The sequence below is a fragment of the Triticum dicoccoides genome, chromosome 6B (genome assembly GCF_002162155.2).
Source record: "Triticum dicoccoides isolate Atlit2015 ecotype Zavitan chromosome 6B, WEW_v2.0, whole genome shotgun sequence".
Lineage (NCBI taxonomy): Eukaryota > Viridiplantae > Streptophyta > Magnoliopsida > Poales > Poaceae > Triticum > Triticum dicoccoides.
The window spans coordinates 692,540,828-692,558,803 of NC_041391.1; the positions used below are offsets into that span (position 1 = coordinate 692,540,828).

The following is a 17,976-nucleotide window of genomic DNA, read 5'->3' on the forward strand; positions in this document are numbered from 1 at the left end:
GGGGCATACAACGTATGGATGTTGTTTGGCTTCACAGACCGGTATATCTCTGAGTCCATCACATGGACGTGTTAACGTGTGCATGCATGTGTTTGTGTTGTCGGATTTGGTGCTATATATGTTTCTTTTGGGGTTGGATTTGGCTATGTGTCCCTCACAAACTCATACTGAGTGACTACTAGGACATGTAAGATGGAAAGGAAACCAACAACGTCCATAGCTCGATAAGGATTAGCTATATTATTGTATCCCTCCTCTGATGTATTCTCCATGCCAGCTCCCAAAAGCTAGGGTTCCTCTGCCTCCCGTCGGCGCCAGCGCTGGTCCTCCTCGTCTTCGGTGGCCTTAGAGCCATGAGGGCGGAGTGGATCCCGGTCCTTGCCGGTGGGAGGGCTTCATTTTTATATCTTTCTTTGAGTTTTGTTAGGGTTTGTGTTCTCTTCAGAAGGCGAGACGGAGGTGGCTCCTTGAAGATGGAATAAATGTCTCCCCATCTAGTCTCCGTTTCGGTGGTGCGTCTAGCATTGCCGGTGGGCGTGTGGAGACGTATCTCCGGCGGATCTGTCTTTGGTGGATTTTCTCAGATCTGGTTGTCATTCGTCTATGTTCGCACGTCTTCAGCTTAGATTGCTCTGATCTACGCTACTCTTCATCGGCGGCAATTGTTGTTCTGGTGCGTTGTTCCTATGAGGCCTTAGCACGATGACTTTCCGACTGTCTTCAACAAGTTTTGCCTGGCTTCAGCGAGGGAGGGGCGATGGCAGCGGCGCGCATTCGGCTCGGTTCAGTGCTTGTAGTCGTCGCTAGGTGGTTTATGGATCTAGATTTAATTTTTATTATTTCTAGTGTTTTTTTAAATACTTCCCTCCCTTTATTAGCTTCTGATAACTGTTACATCATTAAGTAAGAGAGGGAGAATCTCCGGCGGTGCATTATCCACCCACAGAGAAGAATGAGCTCTCATAGCCACAGAGAAGAATGAGCTCTCATAGCTAGAATCTCCGGCGATCTTATTTTGATCACTGTAATAGATTAGCAAATTCAGTAGATTATGCGCTACTGAATTTGCTAATCTATTACAGTGATCAAAATAAGATCGAGAGAACTCGCAAGCCAGATTGTAGCAATCATCAAAAATAGCTGCCGCTACTCCCATTGAGCGACCACCGTTATTCATCGTTTCCACCACCTCTAGATTATCGGAATTCACCATCAGTTTATTGCATCCCATCATCTGTGCCAACTCTAGGCCCTTCTTTAGAGCCATTGCTTCAACCGACAGAGCATCAACACAATGCTCCAGTTTCCAATTCCCTGCAGCTATAAACGATCCAGAGGAGTCCCGTAGCACTGCTCCAGCCGCCCCTGTGAGAAGCTCCTGGTTAAACGCTGCCTCGACATAGCAGGCGGCTTCATCCATCCCTCCGGCTTAGCTACTGCCTTTTGCGCCATGTAAGCTATGAAGTTTGCTGTAATTGCTTTAATTGATGACACCATTTTCTCTGCACTCTGTATGACCTTATCGTAAACCACTCTCCTTCGTTCCCACCAAATGTATCAGAAAGTGATAGAGATTAGCTCATGTACATTAGCCTGGCCGATTAGTGCAATTTCCTTCGCTGGGGTTTGCATCAAAAAATCAAGGACAGCCCCACCTGCTCTATCCACACCACATGCTTTCTTAATAAAATTTTCAAGTCCCAGGAGGCGCCAAACTTCTGTTGCTCTCTTACATGTAAACAGGAGATGTGTCACATCCTCAGCTCCACAGTTGCAGACTGGGCACTGTCCCGATACTTTGATGTGACGGTTTGCTAGATTAACCCTACACGAAAGAGTCCCCCTGAGTGTTCTCCAAAGAAATACTTTCACCTTTGCAGGACATCGCAATTTCCAGATTTTGTCCCAGATTCCATTATTACCCATAGCTTCAACACCAGTTGTTCGTCTCAGTTTCCTTCCATGTTGATGGTTCCATTCCACGTGGTAAGCTGAGCGGACAGAGAAAAAACCACCTTTGTTATAACTCCATGCAACGAAGTCTTCCATTTCATGTGCTGGTAATGGTATAGCCATGACCTGATGCGCATCTACAGGCCAAAAAGTCTGATTAATTAGCTCCTCATCCCATTGCCTAGTGACCGGGTCGATGAGATCAACAACCTTTGAAATAATATTATGTCCCCGGGGTGTGATGATTTTTCGGTCCGCCGAACTTGGCACCCATGCATCTGACCAGATATTAATTTTTGTACCATCTCCCACCCTCCAAATATATCCATGTTTGAGTGTATTCACCCCTGACATTATGCTCTGCCAAGTAAATGAGGCACCCTTCTTGAGGCTTGCATTGAGTAAATCACTATTCGGAAAATATTTTGCTTTGAGAATTGTTGCACATAGTGAGTCTGGATTGTCCACTAGCCTCCATGCTTGCTTAGCCAACAACGCAAGGTTAAAGCAATGGATGTCCCGAAACCCCATACCTCCTTGTTGTTTCGGTACACACAACTTCCACCAAGCCATCCAATGCATCTTTTTCTGGTCACCACTGTCACCCCACCAGTAATGCGACATTGCGTCAGTTATTCCTTTGCAAGTTTGTTTAGGAATTTTGAAGACGCCCATTGCATATGATGGAATTGCCTGTATAACCGATTTAAGTAGAACCTCCTTACCTCCTGCCGACAACTGTCTTTCTTTCCATCCATTAATCCTTTTGTTCACTCTATCAATAAGGAATTGAAAACAATCTATTTTGTCCATGCCAATAATTGCTGGGAGGCCCAAGTATGTGTCATTCAATGCCTCAGTCAATATATTGAGGGTCGAGCACATCTCAGCGCGAATAAGCACATCCGTGTTAGGGCTAAAGAAAATACTAGATTTGTCCACACTCACCAGCTGTCCCGATGCTGCATAATACGAATCAAGGATGCTTTTAAGGACCTGGGCATTCTGATTGTTTGCTTTCATGAGTATTAGTGAATCATCAGCAAATAACAAGTTTGAAATAGATGGTGCCTCACGACACACTTTGACTCTTGTAAATCTCCCCTGTCCTCATGATGCGCCAAGAGTGCAGTTAGCCCTTTTGAACAAAACAGAAATAAATAGGGAGATAGTGGATCTCCTTGTCTCAGACCGCGCGTTGGCGAGAAAGATTCAGTTTCCTCAGTATTGTATCTAACCCGATACTCCACAGTGGCACACTACATAATCATCTTCACCCAATTAGCGTGAAATCCCATCTGCAGCATAATTCCTTCCAAGAAAGCCCACTCGACTCGATCGTAAGCTTTGTGCATATCTAGCTTGACTGAACACAGTCCCTCCTTCCCTGATCTTTTATTTTTAATTGCATGAAAGCACTCATATGCCACAAGGAAATTATCAGTGATGAGCCTACTAGGAACAAATGCACTCTGTGTTGGACTGATAATTTCCGGGAGGATTACCTTCAATCGGCCTGCAATCATCTTGGAAATAACCTTGTAAACTACATTACAAAGGCTGATAGGTCTGAATTGTGTTACCTTTTCTGGTGTGTTTATTTTTGGGATCATCACGATTGCGGTGTCGTTCCAACGTTTCGGTATAGTGCATGTATTCACTGCCAAAAGAACCTCCTCAATGAGGTCATCTCCTAGCATTGGCCAAAATCGCTTATAGAAAACAGCATGTAGCCCGTTCGGGCCTGGCGCTTTCAGGTCGCCTATATTAAACAGGGCATTGCGCACCTCATCAGCAGTGTACGGTGCCAGCAAGGTATTATTCATCTCTGGTGATACACACCGTTTAACTCGAGAAATTACATTCTGATATGCACCGTGCACTTCGGAAGTAAACAGTTTAGCAAAATAATCAGTAATGTGTTTATTTAGATCTTCTGTACCTTGACGCCATACTCCAGTGTCATCCAACAATTTTCTAATGTGATTCCTTTTCTTCCTGGCAGTGGCTGCATTATGGAAAAAGTTAGAGTTTCGGTCACCATGTAACAGCCAGTTGGCGCGCCCTCTTTGGAGCCAATAGATCTCCTCCTGGTCCAGTAAGTTTTCAAGCAAAACACGGATTTCCTTCTGCCTAGCTCTATTGTCCGCATTATTCAATCCACAACGAAGATTTTCTAATTCTGTTTTCAACTTTTTGATCCTTCTCTTTGGCCCCTGTAACACCTCCTTATCCCATTGATGAAGATCTGACTTGACAGACGAGTTTGGTCGGCTAACGATGGACCCAAGCCAGCAAGTTTGGCCCGACTCCATGCTGTATTCACAATCTCTTCCACTGTTTCCTCCTTCAACCACTTAGCTTCAAACTTTTGGCCTCCTGTCGTCCTGCTAAATTGAACACCCTCCTGGTACTCGGTGTCAAGTATAATTGGTCTATGATCCGAATGGACATGACTCTCATTGATCAACGCCCCTTTCGGAAATTTGGTAGACCACTGCGAGTTACACACTGCCCGGTCCAATCTTTCCCTAATCTCTCCTCTCCTCCAAGTGTACAAGTCTCCCATATAGCCCATGTCCTCTAGTCCACACTCCACCAAGCAGTCCCGGAAAGCTTGCATCATATTGTTCGGTCGAGGATTACCTCCCTCCTTTTCATTTGCATACAAAATCTCATTGAAATTTCCTATTATAGCCCACAGATGGTTACCATCTTATGGAGATCACGCAAGCAAGTCCATGACAGGTGTCGTTGATCCCATGCTGGGAAGCCGTAAAACCCTATCAATCTCCAATCTACCTCATCCCCCCTCATAGAAACAATATCAATAAAAGAGGGCGAGGAGTAATTCAAAATCACTTTATTAATGAAGTTGCAAAACAGAACTAACCCTCCTGATCTACCATCACTTTCTTGCACATACATCTCATCTAAACCTAATTTACGCCGCACCTCATCAGCTTTTTCCTTATTCATGTGAGTTTCCGAGAGGAAAATCACGTTCGCCCTCACTCGCTCCTGTAGATCCAGGAGCTCACGAACTGCCGTGGCCGAGAGCAAACTACGGCAGTTCCAAGCGATGGTTTTCATTGCTCCCGGCGATCACCCTCGAGGGGTGTCGTCGATCCTGCTTCATTTGTCATGTTGAAGTTACTGTCCACCGCCTGGCCTTCACGTCCTCTCAGCTTCTTTCTGTTTGCATTTTTTTGGGGTGTACCCACAAGGGTGGATTTGTCTTCCTCCTCATCTGTTTCTCCTTCAAACATGCTGACTTTTCCTGCCACTGTCGCTGTTTCAGGGGTAGCTTCTGATTTAGATTCAGTATAAGAAACAAGGGCCGTCCCCGGCACCAAATCAGACCCTGTTATCATCTCAGAAGAAGCACCCGAATTACTATCCGCTGCTAACCTCTTCCCCAAGATATTGTCCGAGGCCATTGCCGTCCTCACATCCTGACTATTAGTAACTGGGCTAAAACCCCCTCCAGCCACAATTTCTAAACCTGCACTTGCATTATGTATAGAGTTATGCCTCCAACTAACATGAGTTGTTCCCCCATTTTTTAGATCAACAGGGTGGCTCTGGTCCATATTACTTGCATGTTCTCGACCAAATCCTCTTCCAGGACCCCTACCACGGGTACTGTAGTCCTCTTTCCCACTTCTCTGACGATCGCTTGAGCTTCGATCACCACGGCCTCCTCCTCTGCCTCTCCTTGTGGCAAGCAAAAAACTCCCCCATTCAAACTTACTCGCATCATGCTCTCCTGTGCCACATTCTTCGTGCCAGTGTCCCATCAGACCACAGGCATTGCAAAAAGTTGGTAGTTTCTCAAATTTTACTAGATACTTCTCTGTTTGTCCACCCTTTGTTATGCCAACGGCCCGAGTTAATTTTTTGTTTACATCAAGCTTAACTCTAGCCCTAATGAACTCCCCCACAAATCCATTTGGCAGAGTAACCTGCACCTCCTCAACTTTACCAATACGGCTAGCAAGATTCTTCAAAGCACTCTCACTTTTCAATACTCCGTCTGGTAGTTTATGGATTTGACACCAGGTTTCCAGCCTATCCAAACTTACTTTCTCTGGATTTGAGAATCCATCATACTCGGCCAAAATCAAAGCAACTCCACGGAAATCCCATGGCCCTTGATGCATAGCCTTATTCCAGTCCCCTAAACAATTGAATTGAATTGAGAACAAATTTGAGTTAATCCTTCTCCAAACCACTTCTTGAGCAGAGTTCCATGTTGCTTTCATGTCCGCGATCAAAGCGCTCTGACTGAAGTTCTTGCTTGTCAGGAGGCGACCAAGGGCAAGCCACTTAGGTTTAATCTCCTGAGCATCTATCTCATCCTCCCACACCAGATCATCAGCCTCATCATCCTCAAGGTTCAGCCTTTGCAGGAGCTTTTCAGTATCCTCCACGGCCAGTCCTGCTACCCCGCTGCCCTCTCCTGAAGCCGCCATGACAGCCTTACGACAACCCTAGCTCGCAGCCGATCCTTTCCCCAACCGAGTCCAGGAAGTGATCTCGAGGAGGGGGGTGGTCGTGAGATCGGGGAATTGAGTACGATCGACGCGATTTGCCGGACGGAAGTAGTAAACTCTGGTGGCGGCGCCTCCAGAGGACTAGAGAACCCTAGTCGCCAGACCTAGGGGATATTATTTCTAGTGTTTGTTGTACTACCATGATTGAAGATGAATAGATCGAAAGTTTTTCCTAAAAAAGGATGTATATCTAAACCTTTGAATCTGTTTAACTATAGAAGTTTTGACTGAGAAAGAGTATAAGGCGAACATGCGGCAAAAAAATGTTTGATCAAATGATTAAATAAGAACATGTAATGTAATCTATTATGTTTGTTTTCTCACACTTTAGTTAATTTTCTTTTACAACCTTCATGTCTACAAGAGAACTAATCAGATGTTTTTGAGCGTATGACATTTTTCTTCTCCCATGCAATGCACGTTCATGTCTAGAAGAGAACTAACCAAATGTGTTTTTGCTCCCCGTGGGGATCAAACCCTGGCCCGGAACATAAGACAGTAGTGCCCCTACCATTGAGCTACTCTAGATCAATAATGAACCCGCACGAGCTCGTGGGACACATTCCCTACTAGACATCGGCCATTCAGTGGTTGGGTTCACTCACATCTCCGAGGAGGTGGCAAGTGAAGTTCTGGGAATTCAACTTTTTAACACAATACAATCGACAACCCTTGGGCCCCTAACCCTAGCCCCCGCGTCGCCCCTCCCGCGGGCGACTCGGGCGGCACCGCCACCTCCCGCCGCTCGCCCTCCCCCTCCTTCCCTTCCCCGCCGCCTCCGGCCAGAGCCGCCGGGGCAAAGTCCCCCGCGGTGGCTGGTGGCGGGGGCCTTCTCCCCTCCTCGCGTCCATGGTCTGCAGGGGCGGCCAGGCCGGGCGGAGGCGTCGGGGCGCGAGGATTCTGGTGGCGCGGCGGCGACGATCTTGACGGAGGTGGGCCCGATGGCGCGGTTGCAGATGGGTCGCCGTCTTGCTGTGTGGTGGCTGCGTGCGGGTCTCCTCGTGGCGGCGGGCTTCGACGGCGGCAGGACGGCACGTGCACGGCATTCGATGAGGGGTGGGCACGCGGCCACGGTGGCTTCCTGTGCGACCGGAGGTACGCGGAGAAGAGGCTGCAGCGTGTGCCCTCGGGGAGGATGGATATCCTCGCCCAGATCCGTCGGTGGCATGGCGGCGGAGGTCGCAGTGTCCGGTCGGTGGCGGCGGAACAAGGCCGGTGGCAGCGGCGATGTTCTGTCTGGATCCCGGGGCGGCGGCCCTTGATGGTGGTGGCGGGTGAAGCTCAGGCTTCCCACGACGGCATGGCGTGGTGCAGTCCCTGTCCAAGGCGGACCTGTGACGGTGATTTGTTTGCAGACTGGTTCGGCTCAGAGACAGTGACGAGCGTGCGGGATCCATCTCGGCGGCTCTCGCGGTTTGGTGAGGTGGGGTGGGAGCCCTCCTCTCAGGCTTCACTGGAGGCACACTCTGGCAGTGGCAGGTGCGCCAGGACTCTTACGATGGCACTATTGTTGCGGTTGGTCGCCGGATCTAGGTGGCTAGATCTGGGGCTTTGAAGGCGGTCGAGACGGTGCACAGGTTGTCAGGTGGATTCCTTGGGACGGTACAAATCCCAAACCCACCCAATACCTCCGGTGGAAACCCTAGATCAATTGATTGGATGTCGGCCGCATTCATGTGTCGTTACCCCCTTGGGGGCGGCATTCTTGGAGATGCACTCGGGCTCGAGGGACTAGCGGATGGCTTCTTCGGTGGAGCGGTATTTCGTTCTACATATTCATGGCGGTGGCTCTTGGCGGCATGGAGCAGCGGAGGCTTGGCGTCAGATGTGTGGTGATGGACACGCGTAGGAGGTCGACACTGTCTGGCGTCGTGGTGGCGTCGGCGGCAGCTAGACCGGGCAAGGTTGATGCAGCAGACAGCTCTGAAGATGGATTGGTGGCAAGTGGTTGCGGCGGCTTCATACCTGGCAGGCGTCCTGGTTGAGGAGCACGCTGGACTGGTGGGTGCCCATACCCGGCAGGCGTCCTGGTTGGGACCTCAGGTCTTAGATGTTAGGTCTGGCTGCGATGTCTGTTTGGTATTAGGCCCAGGCTATCAGCGCCCCTTCATTAATTGGATAGGAGTAGCGACAGTTATTGCTTAGACGGTGGCTTTAGTCTTATTGTTGTATGACTTTGTAAGGTCTTGTGAGAATAATTAATAAAGTGGTCGTATGCATCGTCCAGATGCAGAGGCCGGGGGTCCTCCTCCTTTTCTAAAAAAACACAATACAATCGAAGTCGCTCACATACACGAACATCCTATAAATGCACGCGCGCATCTCCTACCCTTATGAGCACCTTAAGAGGCTGAGCCAATTGGCATCTTGAGATTTTACGAAGTCATCACAGACGCCTTGAAGTCGACAAAAACCTTTTATCCCACTGAATGATGTTGCACGTCGTGTTTTCTGGATGTTGCACTGTAGGGATTATTTTTGCCCCGCCAATTGTGATTTGAATACCGTGGTGTGTGTTTGCTGTTGCGCAACTTTTACGGCGCAAAAAATGAAAAGAAAACTTATTTTGTTTGTTGAATTGAGTTCAGTTCGTGTACACACATTGGTCTTTTACAAGCATGCACGTTGACGTGGCACGATGATGGGGACATGCCCCCTGTGTTGCAGGCATATCACCGTCTCGTACAAGCTTCTCCTCACGTCAGTGAACTCCAAGCCCAGATCTCCGAGCTTCTGATTCGAGAACCTGTACTCCCTCACCCTGGGCTTGCCGTCGTCCTCGCACTTGGCGGTGACGGGGTACTGCGGGAAGAGGTCTCGGAGGAGCCGGAGGAAGTGTGCGCGGTGCAGCACGGCGGCGACGCAGAGGTAGCGATGGCCGCAGGCGTCGGGGTGCTCGTAGACGAGGGCGTGCGCGCGGGCGACGTCCTGGACATCGACGTAGGCGGTGACGGTGTTCTGGTAGGCCGGCTTGGCGCCCGTCAGGTAGCGGGCGACGTGGTCGCTGCTGAAGTTGAGCGTCTGCTGCAGCGCGGGACCGATGGTCGTCGCCGGCACCACCACCGCCAGCTCCAGCCCTCTCCTAGCCGCCTCCTCCGTCGCCGCTACCTCCGCCATCATCTTCGCGCAGCAGTGCAGGTTCTGCGCATGAGGAGTTGAGGATCGGTGCGGTTAGTTCACCGGCGAGAAAGGTGGGGAGGATAGAATCGAGCTTCATCATACGTACGTCGGTTTGTTTGCAGTAGCCGTAGTCGCTCCAGCACGTCTCGTCAACGATGGTGTCCGGGCTTCGGTTGGGGTCCATGTGCACGGCGCCGTAGGAGGAAGTGAAGACCACAGGCCCCACACCCGCGTCAGCCGCCGCGTTGATCACGTTCCTCGTCCCCTCCACGGCCTCAGGCACGAGCTCCTGCACGCAAGCAGCACGGGCTAGTAAGTGCTCCATGTCCGTGTTAGGTGGCGCGCGTCCGGAGGTTTCAGAGGAGCAGAGGAGGCAGTGAACCGACAGGGTCGTTGGAGACCCGGGAGGCGACGTGGAACACGCCGCGGCAGCCATGGAACGCGGCGCGGAGGCTGTTGCCGTCCATGACGTCGGCGCGGCACAGGTTGAGCCTCTCCCCGGCTCCATCCATTGCCAGCAAATGCGCATTCTTGCGGTGAGCTTCACGAACAAATGAAACCAATCAGTCGAGCGAAGGGATGGAAATGAGAGAGCTGGATGGACCGACGCTTGCGCTTACCGGGATCCCTGGCGGTTCCCCGGACATGGTAGCCACGGAGGAGGAGCTCCTTCACCACCCACGACCCGATGAAGCTCCCTGCCCCCGTCACGCAAACCAGGTGCTCCCCGTCGCCATTGCCGCCGGCTTTGGAGCTGGACAGCATGGTGATGATCGACAGTGCAAGCTGTTCGCAGAGGCAGGCGTGTGCTAGAACGAGATTGAACATATAAAAGACGAGCCAGTGCGCCCAACTAGCGGCTGTTGCCACGTCTCCTTTTATTCGTCCCGAGCGCTCCCTTTCCCCTCGCTCGCTTCCTACTCCCGAGCCTTCTCCCGCAGCGACCAAACCTCCCCCGCGCCCCCTGCCTCCTCTCATGCCGCCGCCACCTCCTCCCCGCGACCCCCGCCTCCCCCCTGCCGCCGCCTCCAGCCCAATCCCCTCACAGGCGCCGCCTGGGCCTCCTCTTTCCCTCCACTCCCCCGACGCCACCACTTGTGCTTGGAAGGAGTGGCTGCGATGACGACAGATGCGTGAGGAGGGCGAGGAGGAGGCCGTGGTCATGGCGGCGCGACAGATATCGTGTTTGGGCGACGCAGTTGGTCGAGGCGGAGGTGCCAGCGCGCGGGGTCGCAGTCGAGCTGGGCGTGAGGAGAGGGAGGAGAGGGATGGGAAGAGTGGAAGGCGCAAGGACAGCGACGCTCACATCTCATTCCCCATCTCTTCTCGTTGCACGTCCCCCACGAGTTCCTCTTTCTAATCCCCTTCCTCATTTGTTTCTCTAAAGCAATGTCGAAATTCTACTTTTCCAATCATTCCACCCATGATAAAACATTCAACATATATTGCAGAAGCTTCATTCCAAATTCTGTCCTGACCTGCACATGCGTCCACTTCAATCGAGTCAGACTCAATCTGAATTGAGTTTAGACCCATTGTGTTTGCCAGGAGTAGCCCCTGATGTACTGCCATAGCTTCAGCAGTGTGGGAATCATTGATTTGCTGAAGTATAGAGCATGCAGCCACTATGAAAACACCATGTTTGTCTCTGATAATCACACCCGTGGAGCCTTTCCCTCCTTCATCGTGATATGAAGCATCTACATTTACTTTAATGAATCCTTCATTTGGTTTCTTCCATTTTGCAGCAAAACGACTCATGGTCTCCAGCCTAGCCGGGAAGGCTCTATTGTAATTCATACAAATCGCTCGGACGGCCAGTGCACTTCTTGAAATTTGCGGGCATCTATCATGGTGCGTCTGCTGTCTTCTTGACCACCAAATGTACCAACATGTGATGACAATCCCTTCTTTAAGGCCTATGTCGGTCAGACTTGGCATGCTTTGATCATGGGCTCGAAGTATATGCTCCAGTATTACTGATCCTGATCTATCTACCAGACTCACCTTAGCCATCACATCTGTGAGCCCAAGTTCTCTCCACATCTCCTTTGATCTGTTACATTCGAACAAAAGATGATGCACATCTTCAGGCCCCTGCGAGCAGATCAGAGATGCTCCAATGCTTCCAACATGCCTATTTGCAAGAATGCTTTTGAGAGGAAGAATTCCCTGCAGCGCTTCCCAACAGAAAATTTCCACCTTTCCTCGGATTTTTAATTTCCATAGAATTGACCAAACTGGATTAGTTGCCGACGGACCCGCTGTAGGGAGGTTCCTGTTCTTCAATTTGTATCTTCATTCACACTGATATGCAGATTTTACTGAAAATTGACCCGATCTTGTGAAGTTCCATGCGACGAAGTCGTCAAAAGAATTATAGCTCAGTGGTACTAAAAATATCCTGAAGGTCTTCATCCCACTTCTCCTTTATCGGGTCAATCAAATCATTAACCTTTGTAATTAGCACCCCCACTCGCGGCGTGATGATCTTCCTCGAAGGACTAGATAGGATCCAATGGTCCTCCCAAATATTTACTTTTTCTCCATTGCAAATCCTACAAATATGCCCACGCTTAAAAGTTTGTAAGCCCAATCCTCCAAATATCCTCGAAGGACTAGCAGGCTTGCAATCAAGGGAAGATGTGTTTCTCTCTGGCTAGCACCTGCTACATCAAATGCATAGCCATTTCAATCGTTTAATATAGGAAATATAACGTGCACTCAAACAGGAGGCCATTCTGTGCAGTCTATTCTTTTTAGTTCTAGGAATCCTATGGTAGAGGGTGTTGTAGTTCTAGAAATAACTTTCAGCCATTTGTAGTTTTTCAGGTTGTAGTGTGACAACTTTGCGGTGCGGAGCTGCGTGCAGACGGCGCTCAAGGCGGCCAACTCCGTTGTGGGGCTCGCCGGCATGGCCGTCATCCTCTATGCACTCTGGGTGCTCCGGGCCTGGTCCAAGCAGCAGGCCGCCGGCCACCTCCCCGCCCCCCTGGTACCATCCCCTCCCCTCGCTCCTCCTCCCCCTTCAACTCCACAGGCAGATCTCACGTAGCACCACGACTCGGGTCGCAACCTCTGCTTTCGCCCAGTTGCTCATTGCTGGATTTGCTATTTTATTCCCTCCCATTTTTTATGCCGCTCCTCATTCCTCCGACCGAATTCGCGGCGAAATCCGTTGCTCGGCTAGCCGCCGCACCCACCGCCGACCGAATTCTCACTGTACTGCCTGGGCAGCGCTGTCGCCGTCGTGCATGGGGAAACTAGCATTGTACCAAGGTCAAGTGCACTGAGCTCATCCATTGTGCTTTAGATCAGCTTTTGCCTTTTCTTCAATGCTCTTGTTCATATTTATGCATGTTTCTTGATTCCCCTTTTCTCATCTGTGATGTGATGCTCATACGAAAAGGAAGAGTAAGAAGAAATATGTGAAAGAAGGTAAATTGGCAATAGAAGAACATGTAGGTGTAGAAGCTGGTTGTTGCTGGCAATTGGACTCTTATCTCAAAGTAAATTAGTTTCAGGTATCAGAATAGTACACTGGTTCAGAAATAAAAATAACTACTATCTGGGTGCAACTTGCTGGCAGGACAGTTAAATTAGATATCTTATTTTTCATTGTATCTTGCTTATTACTTTTACAAATTAGTGTTCAAGACAACCTTCTGTTGTTTCATCCCAGCAAGTTAGCTTACAGCTGAAGATAGTTTATCCAATCCAATGGTGTAGGTCGAACAAAACTTTTGGCTGGGGTCAAAATATTTGTGGTGCGGCATCTTCCTCTCGCTTTGCTGTTAAGACGTCGACGCGGCGTTGCGCACCGGATGATTTATACTACTACCATGTTTTTCATGTTGGGTCCGAGAAACTAGAGAATTCATGCCTTTTTGCCATGCCAAGAGTATTCTACGGATTTCTTATGAATATACTGTATGTAATATGGGATGGCTATTTTGATTAAGAGATTACTTTTTATGCAGGTTTATCTACACTCTTCTCAGCCTGGGAATCATCATTGACACTCTATAATTATGGTCTGAAAAATCAACGCTTGCACATCCAGGCAAGGTAAACTTCCGGCGAGTGGAATGCGCAATATAAATTGACATTCTATGTCAGGGTAAGTGAGTCTATACTTGCCGATGAACAATTTGATCTGATAACTATGAAATGTTCTTCGTTGGTTTTGGTTCTATAAGATCAAGATCTATAATTATATTCACTTTACAAGTTAACATGTTGTAAATAATTTTGATAGCAATCTCTCGGAGCTTTTTCCTCACAGTAGGGTGTGTCGTTGATGTTTTCTTGGTCTACCAGTGCACTTGTATCATCCGCCTCATATTATGTATAAACAAGGAGACTTTGTTTAGGTTCGCCCTTTTTGTACTGTGCTTACTTGGTGTATTGCTTACCCGGAGTGTCGTACAAAATAGAAGGCCGAATTTGATTTCTGTTGTGGCGTTCTAATAGATGACCAAACTTTGTTATGTGCTTTAGCTTCTTTTCGAATTTTAGAGTGACAACTATTCAACAAAGGGTGGAATTTTTGGTAGGTTCTAGGTGGAAATTATTTAATTAGTTTTTTGAGAGACTGAACTATATTTTTAGTTCTGTTTTGTGCTAATGAAACTACTTGTTAATTACTTTCTTATGAACGTATAAAATAAATTACATTATAATGTATCGTGTTGTACCACATGGAAAGGTGTTGAAAAGGATGCAATCCTTCAAAGATATGTAGTATGTTATAGGATCCTCGCTTTATTGTACCCATCTGTTGTAAGGAGATTATCTTGTCCACTTATTATTCTTATTATTTGTCCTTTTCGCATTAATCGTGAGCGGACTTGGGCCATTGCATTTGATGTTGATGTTATTTGCAGATTAGTCTAAGAACAACAATTGCTCTTTGTTGTGGCATTAGTAGAGAAATACAAAGGTATATACCCGCTTCTCACTACCCAGTCGGGAGATCCCTGAGGCATTTGATTCTTGTGGGATTCCCACACGTCTTATAGTAGCATTAACAAGTGGCTGGGCCTCTACATTATTAAGAAAACCTTTAGATGTGTTCAGACAGTTTCCGATTCAAAAGAAAACAAATAAGAAAGGAGACGTAAGCCACGACGCATGTTTCTGCCATGATTTTCTTCGGTTAGATTTCGTGGAGTTAGGTGTTGAAAAATTATGGGCTGTGGATGCAGAATTAAGGACATGTATCTGCACTACAATGAGAGATCTGGGCTGCTTCTTTGTGGCTTCCAAACTTGAAATGTTTGTTTGGAAGTTAGTTTAGTTTTTGGTTGTGGATTCACATTCTCACATGTACCATCCTCTTAGACCTTTAGATTTCCAAAGAAACTAAATAAAGATGTGGTGGTATGGTCTCAATAGTACAACTTAAAGCTTTCCATGCTTTATATTTTCTCTGAAATTCGCTCTTGAAGAATCATGCATCTATGTTAGATCCGGTGAGAAAAGGCGGCTTCCAAGAAGAGCATGCAGGAGTGTTGGCCACATTTGGTTTTCGACTTGGGTGTCTGAATATTCTCATAATACTTGGCTCCCTCTCGCCCTTTGCGCCATTGGCGCAACGAGTCATCTAGTAACAATAACAATTAGGATGAGACGTGAGCCAGTGCGTATCCCGACTAATTTAGCCTTTGCACGCATCATATCAAAGTGGACGGACAGGAGCACGCACACGCGGATGTGAATGTGATTCACGCTGAACCCCAACATGATCGTCCAAGCTGAAATCTTAATAATTAGTCATGCATGATGTCATGGAGGACCGGCTGGACGTACGACAGCTCGCCGAGTGCGACTTTGGCTCTCTAGGCTAGAGCATCCGCAATTCCACGCCAGAGACAAGTCGCGTACGTCTCCGCGTGTATTGTGGACTGGATGCCTCGATCGAGCACCTCCGGTTTAGCTGGCCAGCTTGGAGAACCATAATGTACTCCACTACGCGACCCTAAACGGACGTTTGTTTTGTCCGGGTTTTATCCGTTTGGATAGGGTAATGAGATTGTGACCGGGCCAATTCTGGAATGCGGTGGCCGTGCGCCCAACGCGTACATCCCGGCCGCATCATGTTCGCATCATTTTTTCAAATGCTAAATTTTCAAACCACGACCAAGTTCAGGCCAGCAGCCCCAGTTCACACCGGCAACACAACCAGCGGCTCCTACACGTCCTCGACGGCAAAAGAGCCAGCGGCCCTTACACATCCTCGCCGGCAACAAAGCCAGCGGCCCGGGAACAGAGCCAGCCTACAAAATAAATAGTTTTATCGCCGGCAACACAGCCAACCCTCAAAATGAATAGGTTTCTCGTCAGCACACAGCCAGCGGCAGGCACCCGTGCCAGCCTCCAAAAGAACGGCCATGGCCGAACAGACGATCTAGTTCAGGCCGTCGGCGTCGAACATCTCCTTTTGTCTGGCCTCGAACCAGCTCCTTGTCTTTCTCGCTCATCTTGCTCAAGTCCACGCTCATGATCGCTAGGGTCACCTCCTTTGCTTTGGTTGCGGCGTTGGCGGCCTTGATGTCGAGCTGCCTCTGCCTGGCTGTGACATTGGCGGCCTTGATGTCGAGCTGCCTTTGCCGGGACGCCTCCTCCATGTCGATCTTCCTCTTCTTGGCTGCCTCCTCCATCTCAAGTTTCTTCCTTTGAAACTCTAGGTATTGCTTCATTTGTTCGTCCTTGCTTTGTCGCCTTTTCTCGTCCCTCACATTCTTTTGAGACATCATGCCGTGCAAAGTCTCATGCAAGGCCATGGATGACGCATCACGTATGTTGTCCACCTTGGAGTTGGTCTTGCCCCTCGGCCTCTTCAACGCCTCACCATCTCCACCTCCGGCCAACGCAGCCGTCTTCTTGTCTCTCTTCCTTTGAAGTTCACTGTATTGATCTTTTAACTTAGGGCAATTGTTGATGATTGTCCAACAATGCGTAAGAATGAATGGCTTGTCATTGTGCGGGGCCTTGAATGCTTTCAAAGATTGAAATGCCTACATGACCAACAACAATTGAACATGCAAACATATAGAAGGCCGAAGACTCGTGGCCGTAGCAACAAAAGAACTAGGATGAGGAGAGCATACCATGTCCCCAATGCCGAGGCCACTCACGGGCTGTGCTTCAACGCTCTCAAGTGCGGCACAATACTTGTTGCATTCTTGTTGGATGAACAACCACCTCTTTTTGAATCGAGGTGATGCCACGGTCGCTCGTAAATTGGTAGGGCACAAACAATTTTCTATCGTGGAATGTTTTGTGAACTCTTGTCCAAAAAACAAGTCCCTTTTGTTGCGCAGCGGTCCTCAGATCTTAGCTAATCTCCATCCAACTTTGGCAAATCAACTTGTCCTCTTCTTGTGTGTATGAACCATACGAATGCTCTTCTTTCTCTTTTGTGCTTCTGCTCTTTGAGTGAACTTGTCGATGAACAATGGCTCACCCCCAATATTGATGCCTTCTTCTTCATCACCATCACCTTCGCAATAGATGTCATCATCTTCATGCCACGAATCACCATGGTCGTAGTCAGCATGGTCGTGGGCCTCTTCATCGGCAACATACTGGCGCGCGGCCATCCTGACTTTGGGTCTCGTCGGGATCGTAGGCACGACCATGCCCACCCTCAAAGATTACATTCCCCATGAACTGGCTGTAGAAGGGGTCGTCGACCGTTGGCGTTGGGGTTGCCATTTCGTCGAACAGGACGCGGGGCGACGGCATGGTGCCCGTATACGGCGGCCGTGCTTGCTTTCTTTGCATCTCGACGGCCGGCCGGCCGCCGCTGCTGGACCCCGGGGTGATGTTGAGGTCGATGACGACCGAGGGGCATGGAGTGGACGGCGCGATCACGCCAATGTTCGGCGATGCCGAAAAACGGGTCTGGCCATCAAGCCTCGGCGGAGGAAATGCGGGCAACAAAGGCGTGGTCCGCGACATCGGCGAGGGGCAGTGCGGAGGCCTGGCGACCGACGAGCCTGTGCTCGCCGGGCCGACGAGCTAGCAATCCCAAGCATGAGAAGGGCGTGCGCTTTGTTGACGATGTCCTCCTTCCCGTCGACCTCGGCCTTGCGCCGCACGGCCTCCACTTCATCGTGCTCGGTGGCGAACTTGGCCGCGGTGTTCTTGCCCTTGACGACCGCCCTCCGGTTTCTCCTCTTCGCCGTTTCCGCGTCCAACTTTGCGAGCTCCGCCGGTGTGCATTCCGACCGCGGCTTCCTCGGAGCCTTCGCCACCTTCTTCTACACCTTTGCTGGCGCATCGACGGACTGGCCACCGAAATTCGGTGGGGCGTCGGCTATGGACGGGGAGGGTGGTGGGC

The 17,976-nt window shown here is 49.4% G+C and overlaps 1 protein-coding gene across 1 annotated transcript; it reads right to left on the bottom strand.

Moving 5' to 3' along the window:
- Positions 1-9,052: 9,052 nt before the first annotated feature.
- On the bottom strand, positions 9,053-10,410 carry LOC119325657 (cinnamoyl-CoA reductase 1-like). Its single transcript, XM_037599375.1, has 4 exons — positions 10,250-10,410; positions 10,016-10,170; positions 9,736-9,918; positions 9,053-9,650 (listed from the first exon to the last, which is right to left on the bottom strand). The coding sequence occupies exons 1-4, from the start codon at positions 10,392-10,394 to the stop codon at positions 9,120-9,122; spliced, it is 1,014 nt and encodes a 337-aa protein (XP_037455272.1). The 5' UTR covers positions 10,395-10,410; the 3' UTR covers positions 9,053-9,119.
- Positions 10,411-17,976: the final 7,566 nt, after the last annotated feature.

What these genes read in the sequence shown, in the direction of transcription:
- LOC119325657 (XM_037599375.1), bottom strand. Translation starts at nt 10,394, where the DNA reads ATGCTGTCCAGCTCCAAAGCCGGCGGCAATGGCGACGGGGAGCACCTG. An exon ending in CCCGGGTCTCCAACGACCCT is followed by an intron (nt 9,919 to 10,015) that starts GTCGGTTCACTG and finishes GCTTGCGTGCAG; the next exon opens with GAGCTCGTGCCTGAGGCCGT. An exon ending in GCTACTGCAAACAAACCGAC is followed by an intron (nt 9,651 to 9,735) that starts GTACGTATGATG and finishes CCTCATGCGCAG; the next exon opens with AACCTGCACTGCTGCGCGAA.